General features: G+C 35.9%; 1 protein-coding gene across 4 annotated transcripts; it reads left to right on the plus strand.

Annotated features, from left to right (window-relative positions):
- Positions 1 to 554: 554 nt before the first annotated feature.
- Positions 555 to 18,064, plus strand: LOC115962595 (probable serine/threonine-protein kinase SIS8). 4 transcript variants are annotated; one of them, XR_004085475.1, is made up of 14 exons: positions 555 to 1,878; positions 3,118 to 3,555; positions 6,294 to 6,397; positions 6,795 to 8,071; positions 8,183 to 8,223; positions 9,176 to 9,244; positions 12,872 to 12,972; positions 14,264 to 14,342; positions 14,445 to 14,543; positions 14,637 to 14,705; positions 15,757 to 15,806; positions 15,921 to 16,097; positions 17,142 to 17,355; positions 17,818 to 18,064. XR_004085475.1 is itself a non-coding variant. In XM_031081457.1 (14 exons), exons 2-14 carry the CDS (start codon positions 1,633 to 1,635, stop codon positions 17,299 to 17,301), a joined length of 2,910 nt encoding a protein of 969 aa, XP_030937317.1. In that variant the 5' UTR covers positions 558 to 975; positions 1,550 to 1,632; the 3' UTR covers positions 17,302 to 17,607. The 4 variants fall into 4 exon arrangements, 3 of the variants coding, with proteins under 3 accessions (XP_030937316.1, XP_030937317.1, XP_030937318.1); XM_031081457.1 differs by lacking the exon at positions 17,818 to 18,064 and having other exon boundaries at positions 558 to 975; positions 1,550 to 1,878; positions 17,142 to 17,607; XM_031081456.1 differs by lacking the exon at positions 17,818 to 18,064 and having other exon boundaries at positions 556 to 1,878; positions 17,142 to 17,607.
- The last annotated feature ends 359 nt before the right edge of the window (positions 18,065 to 18,423 follow it).

An 18,423-nucleotide genomic window follows, 5' to 3' on the forward strand; every position in this document is an offset into this window, starting at 1 on the left:
TTCCGATGCATACAATATTGACCGATTTAGGAGAAAAATAATTTGAGCTGCCAGGTTAAGAATATACTGTAATTATCTCTTTAAAAAAAAATAACCAACATCAAATTTTTTATTAAAAATAAAAAAGAATTGACTTATTGATAAGAGTTTTATACCTTCATAATATACGGCGAATATGTTCCAATCTCTCCCTCTCCTCCTTAAAACTCGTGCAGCTTTTACAAGTTGGTCATACCTTTTGACTTCTCTAAATCTTTTCGAATGTATAGTACTTTATAAAAAAAAAAAATTTTTTTTTTTTGCGCGTGTATATAGCAAAAATTGATATGAGCCGTTGGTCCTGAAAAATTGGCTTGTTTTCGGGGCTGAAGTGAAATTTGATTTTACCACTTTCCTCAAATTTTAAATTATTTCTGTCATCTATAGTTACAAAAGAGGTATTTATGAGAGGACAAAATCAAAGTAACAACTCGAAATAGCAAAAGTTGAGTTGCAAAGAATGAATTTTTTTCCCCTCAACTTGATCATTCAATATTCCATTTCTGTACAAAAAAGCTTTCCAACTTATTTATGCCACCACGGTTATTTAGGATTTGAGTACCCCAACAAGTCCAAGCTTTACTTAGCTTTTTGGAGAGAGAGAGAGAGAGAGAAAGACAGAGCCAGTTGGTTGTGTTTCCCACCAATTTTAACTTTTTTCCCTGGGACCGTGAAATCCTTGTGCCTCAAACTCAAGTGGGTCATTCTTTTCTACGAGGTCCTACTCTCTCTCTCTCTCTCCCACTTGCTGGTCTTTGCTGTCTCAGCCTGTGTTACAACCTGCCCTCTTTTTCAAACTTCCCCAATAGATAATTCTCTCTTTTCTATGTTCCCTACTTCTACTTCTTCTTCTTCTCCATATCCAAGTAAGATCCAATTTTTCTTTCTTTTTCTCATCTGGGTATTCATTCATTCGGATTGTTCTGCTTCTTCAAGGTAATAAAAAGATCAAGAAGTTCTGATATTTGTATAGCTTGTGCTCTTTCATTGAATACTTGTTTGTTTCTGTATTATGTTCAAAACATGGTCTTTCTGTAATAAGGAAGGTGTTAGCTATCAATTCAAGCATCTGGGGTACTCTTGATATTGTGTGAGCTTTACTGGGTATTGGTATTGCATGTAATGGTTGATGTAGCTTTTGGATTTGAGAGGTTTGTTTGGGGTCACTTGTGGGGTTTAAGGGATGGGATGTGTTGGACAAAAGGGGCTTTTTGTATGAGTATGAACTTTTCTTTTTTGGTGGAATAGTGGTTGTGATTTCATGCTTGGTCCAAGACAATGGAGTGGTTTATGGCCAGATTTTTACTTCTTTAGCATTCAAAACTTTAGCTTAGTGAAAATATTAATATGAAGAACTTTCTTAAGAAGCTTCATATCATGTCCAATCAATCAGAAGATGCAGAAGGGTCTACTTCATCAAAGGGAAATAACAAGCCCAATGAAGGGTCATCCCCTGATAGGATTTTGCACTCTAGGCCCCATCATAATTTTGAGCATAAACCTCTTTCAGGGCTTTCAGGTTGGTTGAATTCAGTTGCTAATAGACGCAGCCCCAGTCCTCCATTATCTTCGAATGAGACAAGAGGAGAGAACATGGAACCATCTGATTCAGCTAGTACTGGCGGTTTAGATGTCCCTTTGGATGCAGTTAGGCGCGATTCGGGTTCTAGTAACTCGAGGGATCCGGATATAGAGGAAGAGTATCAGATACAATTGGCTTTAGAGTTGAGTGCCAAGGAGGATCCTGAGGCAGTTCAGATCGAGGCTGTAAAGCAGATCAGTTTAGGCTCCTGTGCTCTTGATAATACTCCAGCTGAAGTTGTTGCCTACCGATACTGGGTAAGCACTTGTCTCTTCTTATTTTTACTGATGTCAATTTGGTTGACTTCTTGTTGCATTCATAGTTGTTATAATCACAACACATTATAGGAATTTGTTGGGGGTATAATTGCTTATCGTCCAACCTTCAATTATAGTCTAAGTTTAAATTTCTTGTGGTGTAGTTAACTCACTTGTTGCTGCATACAAAATGATATGGATGTCAGAAAAAATATGTGCCTAAAAAAGGTTTAATTTTGTTTCTGTCCATAAATGCATATGGTGCTTCCTTAAGTTTGCTTTTTCTTTTTTGGATGAACTGGATGGTCTTATAAAAGACACGTAAAAATATTTTTATGCATTAGACTTGAAGAGCTGTTAAAGAAACTAGGAAAAAGATCTGGCACGGTGTTGTTATCATCCTCATACCTCCTGTGATCTTTGTCTTTTAACACTATTACCTATGATGAAAGTCAGAAACATCTACCAATTTAATGTTAGTCGCATTCTGATAGTGTAAGAAATGTTGTTGAGAGTCACCATCAAAGCTGCTTTGCATTGAAAGAAAATGCATAGGCAGAATGGGCAGAACGGGTTGTCTGTTTACCATTCTCTAGTTTAGATTTAATTTGTTTAGCTATATGTTTTAAGTTCTTGTGTACATATATGTGTCTATTATATTCTGGTTCACATGCATTTTCATTTTTGTAATTTTAGTTTTCACCCTTTCTGTTCCAAGGATTCTCTCATGCCAATCCAATTTAAGATGACAAATTGTTGAAATATTGAAATCCATGTCTCACCATGATCTCTTTATATTGATGTGCAATTGTCACTGAGAACAACTAGCAACTAGTTGAGCTTTCTGCCTCTTGCTTTTGTTTAACACGTGAATAATAACATCACAAGGTTCTGTCAAGGACTTACCAACTTGTGTAATTTGCATTATTTGTGACTTTTTGTATCTTCTTTCTGAAAACATACTTCCAACAAAGCCAATTGCCCCTTTCCTTACTAGGTCATATTTCAGAATAAAGTAGATGAGAAAAACTGAAGCATTTAATCTTTTTATTGCTATTTAAAAAAAAAAAAAAAATCTCCTACATTTTCTGAGAGTTTGAAATATATCTATTTTTTTAAAGACAAATTGGAGACTAACATAATTGTACAAGATTACTCTATTTAACTTTGTTTATCATTTTTGTCATGTTTATTCCTTTCTAACCTATCTCATATCGTAGATTTATCCATGCTTCACAGAATTACAATTCTCTTAGCTATGATGACAAGATCTTGGATGGTTTCTATGACCTGTACGGAGTTATGACGGAATCAGCCACAGAAAGAATGCCATCCCTTGTTGATCTGCAAAGAACACGAGTGTCAGACGGTGTCACCTGGGAAGCCGTTTTGGTCAATAGGGTTGCTGATGCTAATTTGTTGAAACTTGAACAGAAGGCTCTAGAGATGGCTGTCAAATCAAGGTCCAATTCTCTAGTTATTCTAGGTAGTGATTTGGTGCGAAAGCTTGCTATTTTAGTTGCTGACTCTATGGGTGGACCAGTTGGGAATCCTGAGAACATGTTGAGAGCATGGCGAAGTCTCAGTTACAATTTAAAAGCAACCCTTGGTAGCATGGTTTTGCCGCTTGGTTCTCTGAAAGTTGGGTTGGCTCGTCACCGAGCGTTGTTGTTTAAGGTACGTGCTTGACTTTTTTCCTTTATGGTTCAAAACTTAAGTTACATTGATATGTTAATGTGATCTGGGAGCATTTGATTCCCATACTTGAAATTCCTATTGGATGGTTTTGACAAAAATGTCTAAGCAAAAGCAACATTCTCACAGCCTTGGTTTCCCTCATGATGAGAATGCTATTGGTACTTCTGATAATTTAATTATATCAATTTCGTAGCTGTTTTTGAATTAATATGATTGCATGAGCAAAATGACACTTTGTTGTTAAGGATGAATATATTTCAGACTGGAAATGACGGACTAAGAAGACTGAGAAAAGTGCAATTTATATGCAATCGTGTGATCAGGTTCTTGTTGTTGCTGGTTCTATTTTATTCACATGCTTCTTTTATTCACTTCAGAAATGCTTTCCTTGTCCATGCTAAGTCTCTGATGTCTTTTCTCATGAAGGTCCTGTTAGAGAATCTGATGCGTACATTGTCAAAGACCTTTCATGATTTATAAATTTTACGACTGCGGTAGTTCCTTCCTATTATTCATCAAGAATGTTGTGGTTAGCCACTTTATAGTCTCTGCCCATCCTTAAGATTTGGGTGCAGAGACATAATGATTTGGACGGTAATCTACTGCAGTGCCAAATAAGAGTATTTATCCCATTTGGAAAAATTTAGGGATTCTGTGTTGTTGCATTCTCTCAACTTTGCATACAACAGCATTCCTACTATCTGTGGTCTGCCTTTGAGCCACTTAGATCCATATTTAGATACATTATCTTTCCTGTGTTTATATTTTCCACCTTATCTTGCTGCTTCCTAGGTTTATTCTTAGGTTTGCTTTAATTTTCCGAGATCATTTTATCATATCTGTACATAAAGCATAATTTAGGATATGCCTTGAGATATGAAGATTTGATGCTTGTTACATGGGTCAATATTTTCCATTTTAAGATTGACTGGACCCTTGCAATTATACCACCCTGAACAACCTGATATAACATATTGCTAAGGCAGGTGTTATAATGATGGCTAAAGAACAAGAGTGGTTCATAACCACCTCCTGATTTTGAAGAAAATACGTGGAGTTTATTAAATTGTCGACTGTCAACTGGAACCAGGAAAACTCAAACCCCCCCCCTCCCCAATCCAAAAAAGACCCAAGGGTACTGGCCAGAAAAAAGAAAAGAAAAAGAAAGGACTCAGAGGTGGTGGCTGCATCATGCACTGCGGTTATGCTTCTTGTCTGAATTTGTGATGCATTAATTGCTCTCTTTTCTACCTCTCTTTTTTATACAACCTTATAAGCTATTGTTAATATCTTTCATTGGGTGGTGATGAACTTCATGCTCCATGTGAGGAACACTCTTTTGGAGGTAGACACGTGAAGATGAAATGGAATAAGTATTTGTTGGCCTACGTTTGGGTTATATGTGTGAGCGAAATTCCATATTGAATAATAATGAGAAGAGTGAGTGGTTAATATAATATTGTTGGGCCCAAGCTCATAAGCTTAAGATTCTGGGTTAAATGGTATCTCTATATGTTATATTAACTACTCAACCGGAGTCTCCCCATGGTGTTATCTTCCCAAGAAGTGGTATTGGAGCTCAGGGTGACATGTCGCAAGTTGTTATCTCCCCAAGAAGTTGTGTCAGAGCTCAGGGTGGGACAAGGAGTTTAGGGTCACCTTTGCAATTGGAGCGAGGAAAAAGTAAGCCTAAAGGCCTACACAAACGATCTTGGAAAAAGACCCAACAAAGGAGCATTGTCAATGGTGCTAAATCAAGGTAAAGTGTGAGGTTCCCATGGATTAGTGTGCAGGGTTCACACATGGTTCCTATGGATGATGTATATAAGTAAAGCTCATAAGGCAAGGGGGAGGGGAGCCAGTAGGACTTGTTCATGGCCTACAGAGTGGAAAAAACTCATACGTGAGAGGGAGATTTTTGGGAATACACGTGTGAGGGAAGTCTCACATTGAATAATAATGAGAAGTGAGTGGTTAATATGATATTGTTGGGCCCAAGCTCATAAGATTAAGCTTTTGGGTTAAGTAGTGTCCCTATATGTTATATTAACTATTCAATTGGAGTCTCCTAGGGTGTTTTCTCCCCAACTCCCCAACACCTACGTTAGCAAAGTCGACTTATGTTAAGAAATGTGGACTAGATCAAATAAACTCCTCAGTATGCACATAATTTTAGTAATTGTGCATGAAGTACTTCTCCGTTGTAGTTAAAATTTAGGTTACCTCTTTCAGAAGGTAAAGGTGAATAGCTTGATTGCAGATTTTTTATTACAGCATCCTGTATATCATTTCTGATATGTTGGACTTTGACTGGTCAAATATTTGGTACCATGAGGTTGATGGGTAGTTACTGTCTCCATATTAATTGTTCTTGAAAACTGCATGGGTACTGGATTACCATGATATCAAGATGTTCAGCAGGTATGCTTGTTTGAAGCTGTTTTTGTCCTTTGAGTCAGCTGTCTTAAATCATTGGATTTTATATCTCTCTCTCTCTTTTTGTTCTTTCAATAGCCTTATTTTATTGCACTAAAAACTTGTCTACAAATTTTTTTATTGCACTAAATCCCACAACTTTGTTATTATTCTTAGGTTATTTGGTTATCTCGTTTCATATGGTTCTGTACTTCACTAACTCTTGTTTGATCAGTTTTCCTTCTTGTTTGAAATCCTGGCCTTGCACTAGTTTCTCTATTCTTTAACATTTTATTGTGTAGGTTCTGGCTGATAGTGTGGGTTTCCCATGCCGATTGGTGAAAGGGCAGCAATACACGGGTTCTGACGATGTGGCAATGAACTTTGTAAAGATTGATGATGGAAGGTAATTGGTATTATAAATTTGTGTTTGGTGATGCAGTCAAATCAGCTGGATTAGTCTGAGTTTAGTTATTTATTTTCTGTTCTCTGAAACATGACTTTGGTATGCATATATGAGGTGCTTATTTCTTCTTTCTCACTCACAGTTAATTCAATGCATGCAATGCTGTTATATACTTATATTTTAGTTAGAATCTTATTCAGTGACTATATATTAGTGTTTTAGGATTGCATTTGCATGTGTAGTTGTAGACTTGTAGTTGTATTTTTTCCCTTTATCAAATAATGCTGGAAATGATCCCAGAGCTGAAAATTGCATAATTTGTCACTGTAAATTTTTTTTTTCATTCAGGGTTGGAAAATGTTATCCATTTTTAAGATGTGGTTAATGTCAATTTCAGGGAGTATATTGTTGATCTAATGGCAGATCCTGGTACACTTATTCCATCTGATGCAGCTGGGTCGCATATAGACTATGACGAATCTTTCTATTCAGCCAGTCCTTTGTCTAGAGATATTGATTCCTCTCATATGGCCTCTTCAAGCAGTGGGGTTGGGAGTTCATTTGAAGAACATTCAGACTTTGGGATATTTGAGAAGAGGACTAGGGTCAGTAATTTAGCTGCTTTAGGAAAAGAATCTGAGGATAGAAGCGATTTCACGTCTTCTGCAAATATAAACAGGCCAACTAAAATTGAGGAAGAGCAGAAGGTTTCCTCAGAAGATTTTAGAAATCCCTCCAGTGTAGAGAAGGTGCCGGTGCGGGAGGCTCCTGGCCGGCCTAATTATCCTTACATGCATGCAAGATCTCCTTCTTGGACTGAAGGTGTTAGCTCCCCTGCTGTACGTAGAATGAAAGTGAAAGATGTTTCACAGTACATGATTAATGCTGCCAAAGAGAATCCACAATTAGCTCAGAAACTTCATGATGTGCTACTGGAGAGCGGTGTTGTTGCTCCACGAAACTTGTTTACTGAAATTTATTCTGAGCAGTTAGATGTGTTGACAGCTGAGGCCAAGTCCCCGACTGAAGATAGGGAAGAAGATAAGCAGGGATTTGGAACTCAAGAAATCAAAGCTCAAGACGATCCTGGTCCTGCTCGCTTTTTGCCTCCTCTACCTCCTCAGAGAGTGCACTCTAAAGCAAGTAATTCTTCTGGTCAACCAGAGCATTTTAAACCGGTGGAATTTTTTGGGAGTAACTTTCCGCTTGATACAGCAGAAGTAACTGGACAGCTGATCTCATCACAATCTGAAGTGACTCCTGTAAAATATACAAAAAACGTACCTGTAGCTGCTGCTGCAGCAGCGGCAGCTGCTGTTGTAGCATCTTCAATGGTAGTTGCTGCTGCAAAGTCAAGCACTGACTCCAATCTTGAACTTCCTGTAGCAGCTGCTGCCACTGCTACTGCTGCAGCTGTGGTGGCAACAACTGCAGCTGTTAGTAAGCAATACGAGCAGGGTGCAAGAAGTGATGGAGATGCAGATGGTTCTAGTTCTGGGACACGTGGTAGTGGTGACCGGCAGCATGATGCTTCTGGAGCCAATTCAGAGGGTGAGATAATATCAGATAGATCGGGAGGTAATGATAGTACAAAATCTGAAGGTGCACTTGATGAAGTTGCAGAATGTGAGATTCCATGGGAGGAAATCACCTTGGGTGAACGTATTGGACTTGGTATGCTTGTGCCATCAAGTTTGTGTACTTTTTGTTAATATTAAAATATAATTACGGATGCTTTTCACAATTGAGTAACTTGATATTTTTGGTGCGTTCTTTGTTCTGCAGGATCATATGGGGAGGTTTATCGTGGAGACTGGCATGGAACTGTAAGTTTTATCATGCAGACCTTGAATGATCATGGTGCATCCTTAGTTTGTTATTTTGGTGTCTATGTTTTGCCTTGTTTTGGGAGGTGTTATGTATTTTGTGCTGGCTGTGTGGGTTTAGAAAGCCTCTGTATGGCTTATGGTTATCTTTGCAAGATGTGGGAATGGATAATAACATGAGAACTGTAAGCCAAATATGCAGTCTGAAAAGAATATGTTACATGTGACACTGACCAGAGAAAAACTGTTTGCAAAAAATGGGAATATGTAGGATGGCCCTGTCATTTGGTGTTTGGTTTTGTACAATCAAAATTGGTGGCCTTCAGGCTCCAAGTACTAAATTTGACACCAAACAAAACAAATTGGGATATGGCTGAAATATGACTGAACCTGAAAATATGAATTTCTGCAAATCCAAGACTTAGACTTTCTATTTCTGTTTATATTGCAGCAATGAATTTCAGGTATTTACTAAATTCTATTCTGCTTATATGGAAGCAATGTTTGATTACTTTAAATGGTGTCCCCTTGAACATTGATCCTGCACCAGGAGATTTTAACTTAAATTATTACTTCAGCTTTAATTAACATATGATGTTCGAGTAATACATTAATCTGATAAACTGCACTTTGCTTATTTTAACTTGTTGTGTCTATCTCTGGACTGTTTACCCAAAATTGAATAATTTGAGGTGTTTTTGGACTTTCTGTTTAAATATTTGAAGCCCGATGCATCATGACCACCGTTTTCCTTTCCCTGAAATGCTTAATATAACATTATTTTCTGATTTGTTTTGGGAAGTTTATTTAGTTTATAGTTTAGAATAGAAAAATAAACTGTCTAGCCATAACTCACCAATACCTTGTTTGTTTCGAGAAATTATTTTTTGGTCAAATTCCCATTTTTGGAAGGTTTATATTTTGAACTTATTTTCCCTATTTGGTTTTACAGGAAGTGGCTGTGAAGAGATTTCTAGACCAAGCTATTTCTGGTGACTCACTTGAAGAGTTCAGAAGTGAGGTAGAATCTGTCTTCCCCCTTCACCTCCTTGTATGCTTTCTTTTAATAAATTACTAACTGTGTAGAAGCCTAAGCTATTTGCTAATGGTGAATTTAACTTCTTTGAACTCTCCTCCTTTCATGTGGTCCCAACACTTTTCCCATGTGGTGGCCTAACATGCGGAGTATTAAACCATGTGGGAATTCTCCTGACTCAAACACAAGATTTCTTCTTCTTATATCATGATAAATTGCATGTCCCTAAAATTTAAACTATTATAAAAAGGTAAATTTAATTTATTTCTGTGTGCTTTTTAAATCATCGAAAGCACTGGACCTTATATTACCTTTAAACCTTCATTTTTTTACAAGAATTTTATCTAAAAAGAAACAAGTACATGGGTTTTGTACAATATGTCTTCACTAACATACATTTTAAATCCCATTTTTCTCAAGAAAATTCAATTTTTTGACCCCAAATGTATTTGTGCTATACCCATGCTGTATCCATGAAAAATTTCCCCTTTATTTATGGATCCCACCGTAATCCGTATTGGATATGTATTTGATATAATTATGGCAGGTTTGTTGAAGTATCCATACTTTCTAGGAGTTAATCTTTTGATGTAGAACAAAAGGGGCTGATATAGCTGTATCTCCAAAACTAGGGTTAGGGTTAGGGAAATTAAATTGGGTTTTGGTGGAGGCCGAAAGCATTCAAATTTCAGGTTATTTGAGTTATTGTAGTCCAATAACCGAGAAGGAAAAGGCAAACAGGAGGGGAAAAGACCTAGATTAACTCTAGGGTTCTAGGATTCACTCCTAGGGTTTGAATGCTTCACATGGTTGTAGAAAAATTTCGCAAACTTTCATTTTTTCTTAAGTTGGCTACAAATTGCTTTTATAATAAAGTTTCTGGAGACCCTACATGACTGTTAGTGAAAAAAGAAGATGCAAATAAGAAGATATATATGAAAGAAAAGGGGGTTTCTATATTCAGCCCTTTCCCAATCCACTCCATATATATAGGAGAAGATTTGCAAAATTTTACAAAGAATATTCTAATAATGACAGTTGTTAGGGACAGCTCACTAGGGACACCTGACCAATAGTCTGTTCTTGAAGAATCTAGAATAGGGACACCTCACCAAAGCTATCTTGCTAGAATGATGCAATTCTCTTTATTTCTAACAATAACAAAAGTACTAATATACCTGACTTCTAAATCAAATAAAGCACTGGAAAAAAAAAACTGGCAGCAAAGATAAAATAAAACTTCCACCAATTTAACTAGCTTGATAAATCCCAGTTGGGGCTTGTGGCATCATAATAGTCCCAAATTAAATTGTGCTTTAGAATTAGGATTCCAACATCATCTTTATTTTGTTATATTTACCCTCTCATTGTCGTTGCATTTACCATTATGTGTTCTTAGCTATTGTTTCCAAAGGAACGAAATCTAGTTTCTTCAATTTTATCTTCTATGTGCTCGCACCTTCAATTGATATAATTTGAGTAAATTACATATTTAGTCCCTAACCTTTATGCTGCATTTTAATTTGGTCCATGGCCCTTTAAATGTGTCAATTTAGTCCCTAACGTTTTGGTATTGTGTCAAAATGGTCTATGCAATTAAGTGATAGATGAAAAATGCTAACATGACTAATGGCATGAAAATAAAATATTATTTTCATGCCAAATAGACTGACATGTATATTACCACATCAGCAATTAAAACACTCCATTTACACGTTTGACATTAGGTGGAAAAAAGTCACCCAACCCACACTGAAAATTGGATAAAGGTTGCGTTTGACATTAATTGAAAAAGCCAACTTTTTTTACTATTTAGCTTATTTTTGCTACTATTCATGAGTCTTATGACACTTTTTTGTACTATTCATGGGTCCTATTATATTATTTTAGCTAGATTTTAGCTTTATTTACACTACTTTTAGTCAAAAGTTTTTAGTTTCAGCTAAGTAAGCTGTTCCTAAATGGACACAAAATGTTAAAAGCCCACTAGAAATTTGATAGAAATTAAAGAACTGAAATTAAAAAAGCTCATTCAAATAAGAACTAAAACCAACCCATGAGATCCATTAGTGGACCATTACACCCAGAATCATCATTCGTTGCAGCCGTGCAAGTTTCAACCCAATCTCTAGAGCCTCTCACCCAGATCCATTTAAAAAAAACCCAGATCCATATTGGCAAATCCTTAATTTTTTACCTTCTTCACTTTCAGATTTGGGTTTGGTGAGAATGATGTGCATTGTTCATGGGTTTGGTGTGAACAACGTGCAATTTCCTTACTGAAGCACCTCTTCAGATGAGCGCTTTGGTACCATTTCAAAGTTCTCATTCAAATAGCTCTCTATTAATTGCCTTCTTGTGTCATCTCCAACTAGCTACAGCTATTGCTACTGGAACCAACCTCTCTCACATTTGCCTCGTACAAATAGCTTTGAAAAGTTTATATAAATTCAAATAAAAGCAACCTTCTTCTTCATGTTTTGAGAGTTGAGATTTAGGGGTTTATGTTTGGTTGGTGAAGATCCAAATCCCAGTGGAAATTTCATTGTGAGTTGGGTGAATTTTTTGTCATTAAACTCTCAAATCCAAGTTGAAATTTCAGCCAAAGTAAAGAGGAGTTGTGAATTTCAACCCAAAGCAGATTTGTTTTTTCTATTATTGTGTTTGTTTGTCAAGAAAGTGTGAGCAAAGAAAATAAGATGTTGATTTTCTATTCATTTTATTAATGTTTGATCATTTGAATATTTTTTAATATAAATGCTGACGTGGTTACAGATTTGGTGTTATAATTTTTAAGATATTATATATTGTAATTGAGTGTGTTTGATTGCTGATGTGGCAATACAAGTGGCAGTCTACTGGGCATGAAAATAATATTTTATTTTCACTGTTAACTATGTCAGCATTTTTCATCCTTCACTTAACAGCAGGGGCCATTTTGACATGATACCAAAACGTTAGGGACTAAATTGACATGTTTAAAAGGTCAGGAATCAAATTGAAATACAACGCAAAGGCTGGGGACCAAATATGTAGTTATTCTATAATTTTTTTCTTTATATGTGCTGGTGAGGCGTCACTTCAATTCATTGATAATGGGATTTTCATCTACTTTACCACCATCCTTGACCCCTCACATTACTGTGGTGAATTGATTATCCATGGCTGATTGACATATAGGTTAATGGGAGATCACATTAAAGTATCATACAGAATGAGAGTTATTTATCTGACCTGTTCTGTTATAAGTCTGCATGTGCTGTCTAAATGTTCTGTGACCAATCATTGCCTTATTTTTATTGAGCATATGATTCTCATCAAAATTCTATGGGATGAGATATCTGAACATATTTCTCAGAATTCTGATAATGAATTTGAATAGGGCACCTGTGATGATTCATGCAAACTCTTTCCACTCTCTAAGCATGTGAAGATCATTTTTTGTGGTCTGCATAGAAAATTCTTACCTTTCTTTTGTTTTAAACCTCACTCCTTCCACCATCATTTTTACATGTCTAAATAGCTTCCTTTAGGATTTAACTGTCATTGGTATCTCTAAGTATATAAGGATTATATTGACATAATTTGTTTTACTTGTGTCTGAATTGCAAGGTTCGGATAATGAAAAGACTCAGGCATCCTAATGTTGTTCTATTCATGGGAGCTGTAACACGTACCCCAAATCTTTCAATCATCACTGAATTTCTTCCCAGGTATAGTAACATTCTATTTCTGATCATAACTGTGTCGTGGTCTTAATCAAAGATTTATGGAAGTCAATGCACTATACTGCAAATTATGGGAGAAAAAACTCTTATTAGTACAATACTACATATAATATGAAATCAATACGCACACATAGCCAATGAGATGGCATCAAAAGTGGCTCTTGTATGGTACGGCTTTTGGAAATTATTGATTAAGGCAGAAATACCTTTCACAATAGTTAAACTTTCTTAATTCTGTTTTCTGTTTTTTTCACTGTATCTTCTGCAACTTTCCATCTTGTGCGATTTTCTTGAGAATTGATAGAAAAAAAAAGAAAAAAAAATCAACCCTTAGTTCCAAATCCTTGGGGTTGGATATGGATCCTCAACAAACTATCAAAGTTGGTCACATGCCATTTTACTACCATTCTATTCTATCAAAAATCATATTCTCTATCACCTCTTTAATTAACATGCTTTTTATAAAAAAAATTCTTTATTTATTTTTTAACTTCTTCAACTCATTCTTCCTCATTGGTGCATTAGTAGCTCTTTATTGCACATGACCAAACCATCTTAATTGTCTCTTCCTCATCTTTTCATCAACAGGGTCACCCCTATTTTTTAGCTTTTTTTATTTATTTATTTTTTATTTTTTAATTTGAATCTTATCTTTTCTAGTATTTCTGCTTATCCATCGTAACATTTTCAACTACACTCATTTTGTGAAAATGTTGCTTCTTAATAGCCTAAAATTTAGTACAACAGAGCATAGCTAATCTTATAATAGTCTTCTAAAATTTTCAGTTTAACTTAATGGGTATTCTACAATCACATGATACTCTCAATGCATTTCTTCACATCATCCACTTTGCTCTTATTTTGTGATTCACATTCTCTTCAATTTTTCCATCCTTATGAATTCTTGATCCAAGATATTGAAAGCATTCACTCTTTGCTATCATTGACCATTAAGTCTTTCAACCCCTTCATATTTTTTTCTACTTTTACTAAACTTAAATTCTATGTACCCTGTTTCAGTCTTTCTCAGTTGAAAGCCTTTAGATTCTAAAGCATCTCTCCAAATTTTTAACTTGACGTTAACTTTATATCTAATTTCGTCTACTAAAACTATCTCATTTTCAAAAAGTAGATAGAATGTTAATGGATGATCTGCCACTATGATTCTGTTTGATTCAGAGCTTCCACTCCCAGTATGCTTCTTTTTGATAAATTGTCACTTGGATCTTATGAGTTATGTCAATTCAAATGTTAAAAAAAAGCTCATGTTTTGCAGAGGTAGTTTGTATAGGTTGCTTCATCGGCCTAACAATCAATTAGATGAAAGAAGGCGCTTGAGGATGGCCCTTGATGCTGTATGACCCTGTCATTCTTGCTCTCTATTCCAATTTCAGTCAGAATTTACTCCAATCGGTGACTTATATAATTTATCTTTTTTTGAATGATTACGCTTTTAGGCTCGGGGAATGAACTATCTTCACAACTGCTCTCCCATGATAGTGCACCGAGATTTGAAGTCCCCAAATCTTCTTGTTGATAAAAATTGGGTTGTGAAGGTGGTGTCTTACATCTTTACTGTGATTGCTGAATATGTTTAATGTGTCTTCCATGCCTAATCCAGCATGATGTAAAATATTCTGCCTGTTCAGGTGTGCGATTTTGGGTTATCACGAATGAAACATAGCACATTTCTCTCTTCAAGGTCAACTGCAGGGACGGTAAGCCAATAACAACTTCACTTTTTCCCTCCGCCAGTTGAACCATCCAAAATCTTTTTCTTTCTGTTTATTTTTGGGTTATCTATCAAACAGATCTATCATGTTCATGCCTCCCTGATTTATATATTCTTTTCTTTTTCATATCTGGTTTCTATGCACCCGCTTTATGCTTCCAATAATAGTAAAGCATTGACTTTTGTGCTTTTCTTTTTGACTGAAAAGGTAGAAACTTTTGTGCTTTTCTTGATACTACACATTTGTTGCATTTTGTTTTAAACGTTTTCCTTGTTAGTTGCCTGTATCCAGGCATTCAGTAGATCTTCTTGTGGTGATTAAAGGTGTGGTATTGGGGGGTAGGGGGTGACTAGACATCTTTTTTGGTGTGGCAAATGGCATACGAGTCAGGACTAAGTGAAGGGAATTGGTGTTTTGCTTTGATGTTGTTTAATGCTGAAATTGATCGATGCATGTTTTCCTCAAACTTTGGAAATCACAAAGAGAGAACCATTCCAAAAGTTCTTCAATTGTAAGATCATTTGGACTTACTGTTTATAACAGTGCATTCATGACTGTAGAATTACATGCTTTATTCTCTAATCATGAAATATTTAAAGGACATGTGTACTGTCTGTACTTTTGGTGTTCATAGGGATGGCGAACATTGAAATAAAAGCTTGTTGGTTAGGCCTAAAAATAATGAAGGCTGTTTTTGGTGGTAGTTGGTACAATCGGATTATTATTATTTAATAATGTTAAAAGGTAAGTTACTCCAATAGGTTTTTGGTGCTATTGCACTAGAACTTCAGGAATTATTTCCATTGAAGTAACTTTGTTATGTGCAATGGTTTCAAAAGCAGAAATCTCTATATTGTAGAATTTGTGAAACAAATAATGAATTTTGCAGTCGTTGGCCATGCCTATATGTATTCATGAATTTCCTGAATATGTTTGCTTTCTTGATTATCAACTTGTTTGTATCGGTCTTTGATTGCAAGCATGCAACCATTAAAGCTAGGTTTTGAATAAGTTCATTTTGTATTGCACTCTTCAGGCTGAGTGGATGGCCCCAGAAGTGCTAAGAAATGAACCTTCAAATGAAAAGTAAGCCTTCTTTCTGTCTGTCTCTCTCCTACATATGTTTTTAGTACCTTGTTTTGGACCCTTTATGATTTTTTATTTTATTTTTATAAATACATTGTATAATTGAACTTGCAGGAGTGACGTTTATAGCTTTGGGGTCATACTATGGGAACTCTCAACGATGCAACAACCGTGGGGGGGAATGAACCCAATGCAAGTTGTTGGTGCAGTTGGATTTCAACATCGGCGTCTTGACATTCCAGATGATATGGATCCTTCCATTGCAGATATTATTCGGAAATGCTGGCAGACGTGAGTATTTTTTGGTTAAGGAATGCGTGTGAATAATTGTTTACATATTTATATTGTGATTCAAAACATCCATGGGCATTTTCTTTTGTTGGCTTACCTTAGTCTTCTATAGAAGCAGAGACATGGAAAAAACCCTTTTGTGGTATCAGACACATGTTGGACATGGACACGCCTGGGGCATGGTTGCATTTGTGTCTGCTTGGTGTTTTTTATTTTAATTTTAATTTTGATTTAAGAGACAATGACCAAAAATTGAAAAGAAAAAAAAGAGGAAAAAAATTGGATTGTCACCTTAGATCAACAATCTTGATTTCCTCTTGCTCACGCTCATTCAATCTACACTCTGGCCACTTAGAATAGTCAAATCGGTGACACTTGAAGCCTACCAGCACTCCCCCAAGCAGATCAACTTTCTCTTTTTCTATTGCTTGGTACACAGTCTCTTATTCCAACTTCATCGCCATTGGATTGCTTCTCACATATTGTAGCCATCTAAAAAGGGCCTTCCTCTCTTTTTTGCTCACTTGTAGAGGTTTGAACTTCATAAAGGCAAGCATCTTAACTTGTCATTTTGTGACAAGAAACGTGAATATATCAAATAATAATAAAAATTGATCCCAGGAAGATATTTTGTGTACGGGGCTGTCTAGCAACTTTTTTTTTTTCCTATTGTTTGTTTGTAAGATCTTTTACCAGACCATAATGATTTTCATAACTAATCTTCTGATGTAGTGCGATTCAAATACCCTTTTGACACAACAAACTAGTATCATTGCTTCTGTTGTTACAACAATTCTCATCTAGTGGCCACATACTTCTTGTCATGGGTAACATGATCTTCAATCTGTTTTCTGATTAAATATGTTGCCCAAGAAGATATTAGCAAGCCTTGCATTTTACAAAATAGAAGATTAAAAGCTTAAACTTGTGAATTAGTAGGGGAAATTCCATTCTTATGTTTGTCATGGTTAATGCAGTGTGTCAATTATATTTGTAAATGCACTAGTTTGAGATCCTGATAATTGATCCATTTAAACATGGTAGAGATCCAAAATTGAGACCATCATTTACTGAGATCATGGCCGCTCTGAAGCCGTTGCAGAAGCCCATAACCAGTTCTCAAGTTCCTAGACAAACTGCATTAGTTGGTAGCGCCCGTGAAAGGCCTCAACCGTCACAAGTTGCAGAAGATCCAGCCGGCTAGAAGAGAGAGTCAGCAAGCTAACTGATTTGCTGCTCGTTGGACTGCCAACATTTGGTAAGATTTCTTGTGACAAGCAAGGGAAAGAGACTGGTTGAAAATCATGACCCGACATTTACTCTAATTTGAGATTGTGATTCTTTTCTTCAATTCCTTTTTTTCTTTTTCTTTTTTGGTATTCTTCACTGTGCAGCTATTGTCAAGGTTGTGTATTTGTTTGTAAAAAGCCATTGAAATTGTTGTAGTCAATGTTTGAAATTTTTGCTGTACGTGAAGTTCTATTGAGTAGTTGCATAAGCGTTTTGCTGACTGGAGCATTGGGCATAAGAGGAGAGTTTTTTTTTTTTTTTTTGGGGGGGGGGGGGGGTGGTGGGTGGTGGTGGTTTGGTGGTGTTGGTGGTTTGGTAATTTCGTTGGTTCCAAGCTGTAAATATATAGTGGGTAGGAAAAAAAATTACATTTTTAAGAGTATTTTTCAGGAGCTGTCATAATTCATTTTGCAATTTACATTTTTTTCAGGAGCTTCGGATCATGGTAAACCCCAAAGCTGTCGTAATTCATCAGAATTCGAGCAGATTGAATATCATCCTAATGACTGAGATTGAGAGTGAAAAAAAAAAAAAAAAAAAAAAAAATTCAAAGTCCTTAGATTATAAAAACGAAAAAGTTAAAAATGCTTTTGATCCAAGATTGAAAGTTAATTTTTTAACTCTCAATATCAGTCATTGATAATTACTGCATCCCATTACACGGGATCCAAATCCAATTCTAGCACAACTAATTGATTCTTCTAAAGGTGCCTTGAAAATTGTATTAAAAACTAAAGAGGGATCACCATTCACCATTCCTCAATAACACATCATTAATGATTCCTTTGTTACATAAGAGGATGTTTGTATCATAAAAAACAACAGTGCTATTTTAAAAGGGGATTCCCTTTCTAAAACTAAGTATGTTGTTTTCGTGTCCCATCCAATGCACTAGACCGAAGCTTCGTCTTTCAACAGGACACTTTCATGTCTTGGACATCATGGCTGCTATGTAGTCATATTTACTTGGCAACCCTACCCCTACTTGGTTGTTATTAAATAGTTTCATATCAGCTAAAATGCATAATAGTTTCAT

This window comes from Quercus lobata, chromosome 10 (genome assembly GCF_001633185.2).
Source record: "Quercus lobata isolate SW786 chromosome 10, ValleyOak3.0 Primary Assembly, whole genome shotgun sequence".
Lineage (NCBI taxonomy): Eukaryota > Viridiplantae > Streptophyta > Magnoliopsida > Fagales > Fagaceae > Quercus > Quercus lobata.

Coding starts and splice junctions, on each gene's coding strand:
- LOC115962595 (XM_031081456.1), top strand. CDS start 1,387: ATGAAGAACTTTCTTAAGAAGCTTCATATCATGTCCAATCAATCAGAA. Junction 12,973..14,263: donor ATCACTGAATTTCTTCCCAG/GTATAGTAACAT, acceptor CATGTTTTGCAG/AGGTAGTTTGTATAGGTTGC. Junction 14,343..14,444: donor TGAGGATGGCCCTTGATGCT/GTATGACCCTGT, acceptor TTACGCTTTTAG/GCTCGGGGAATGAACTATCT.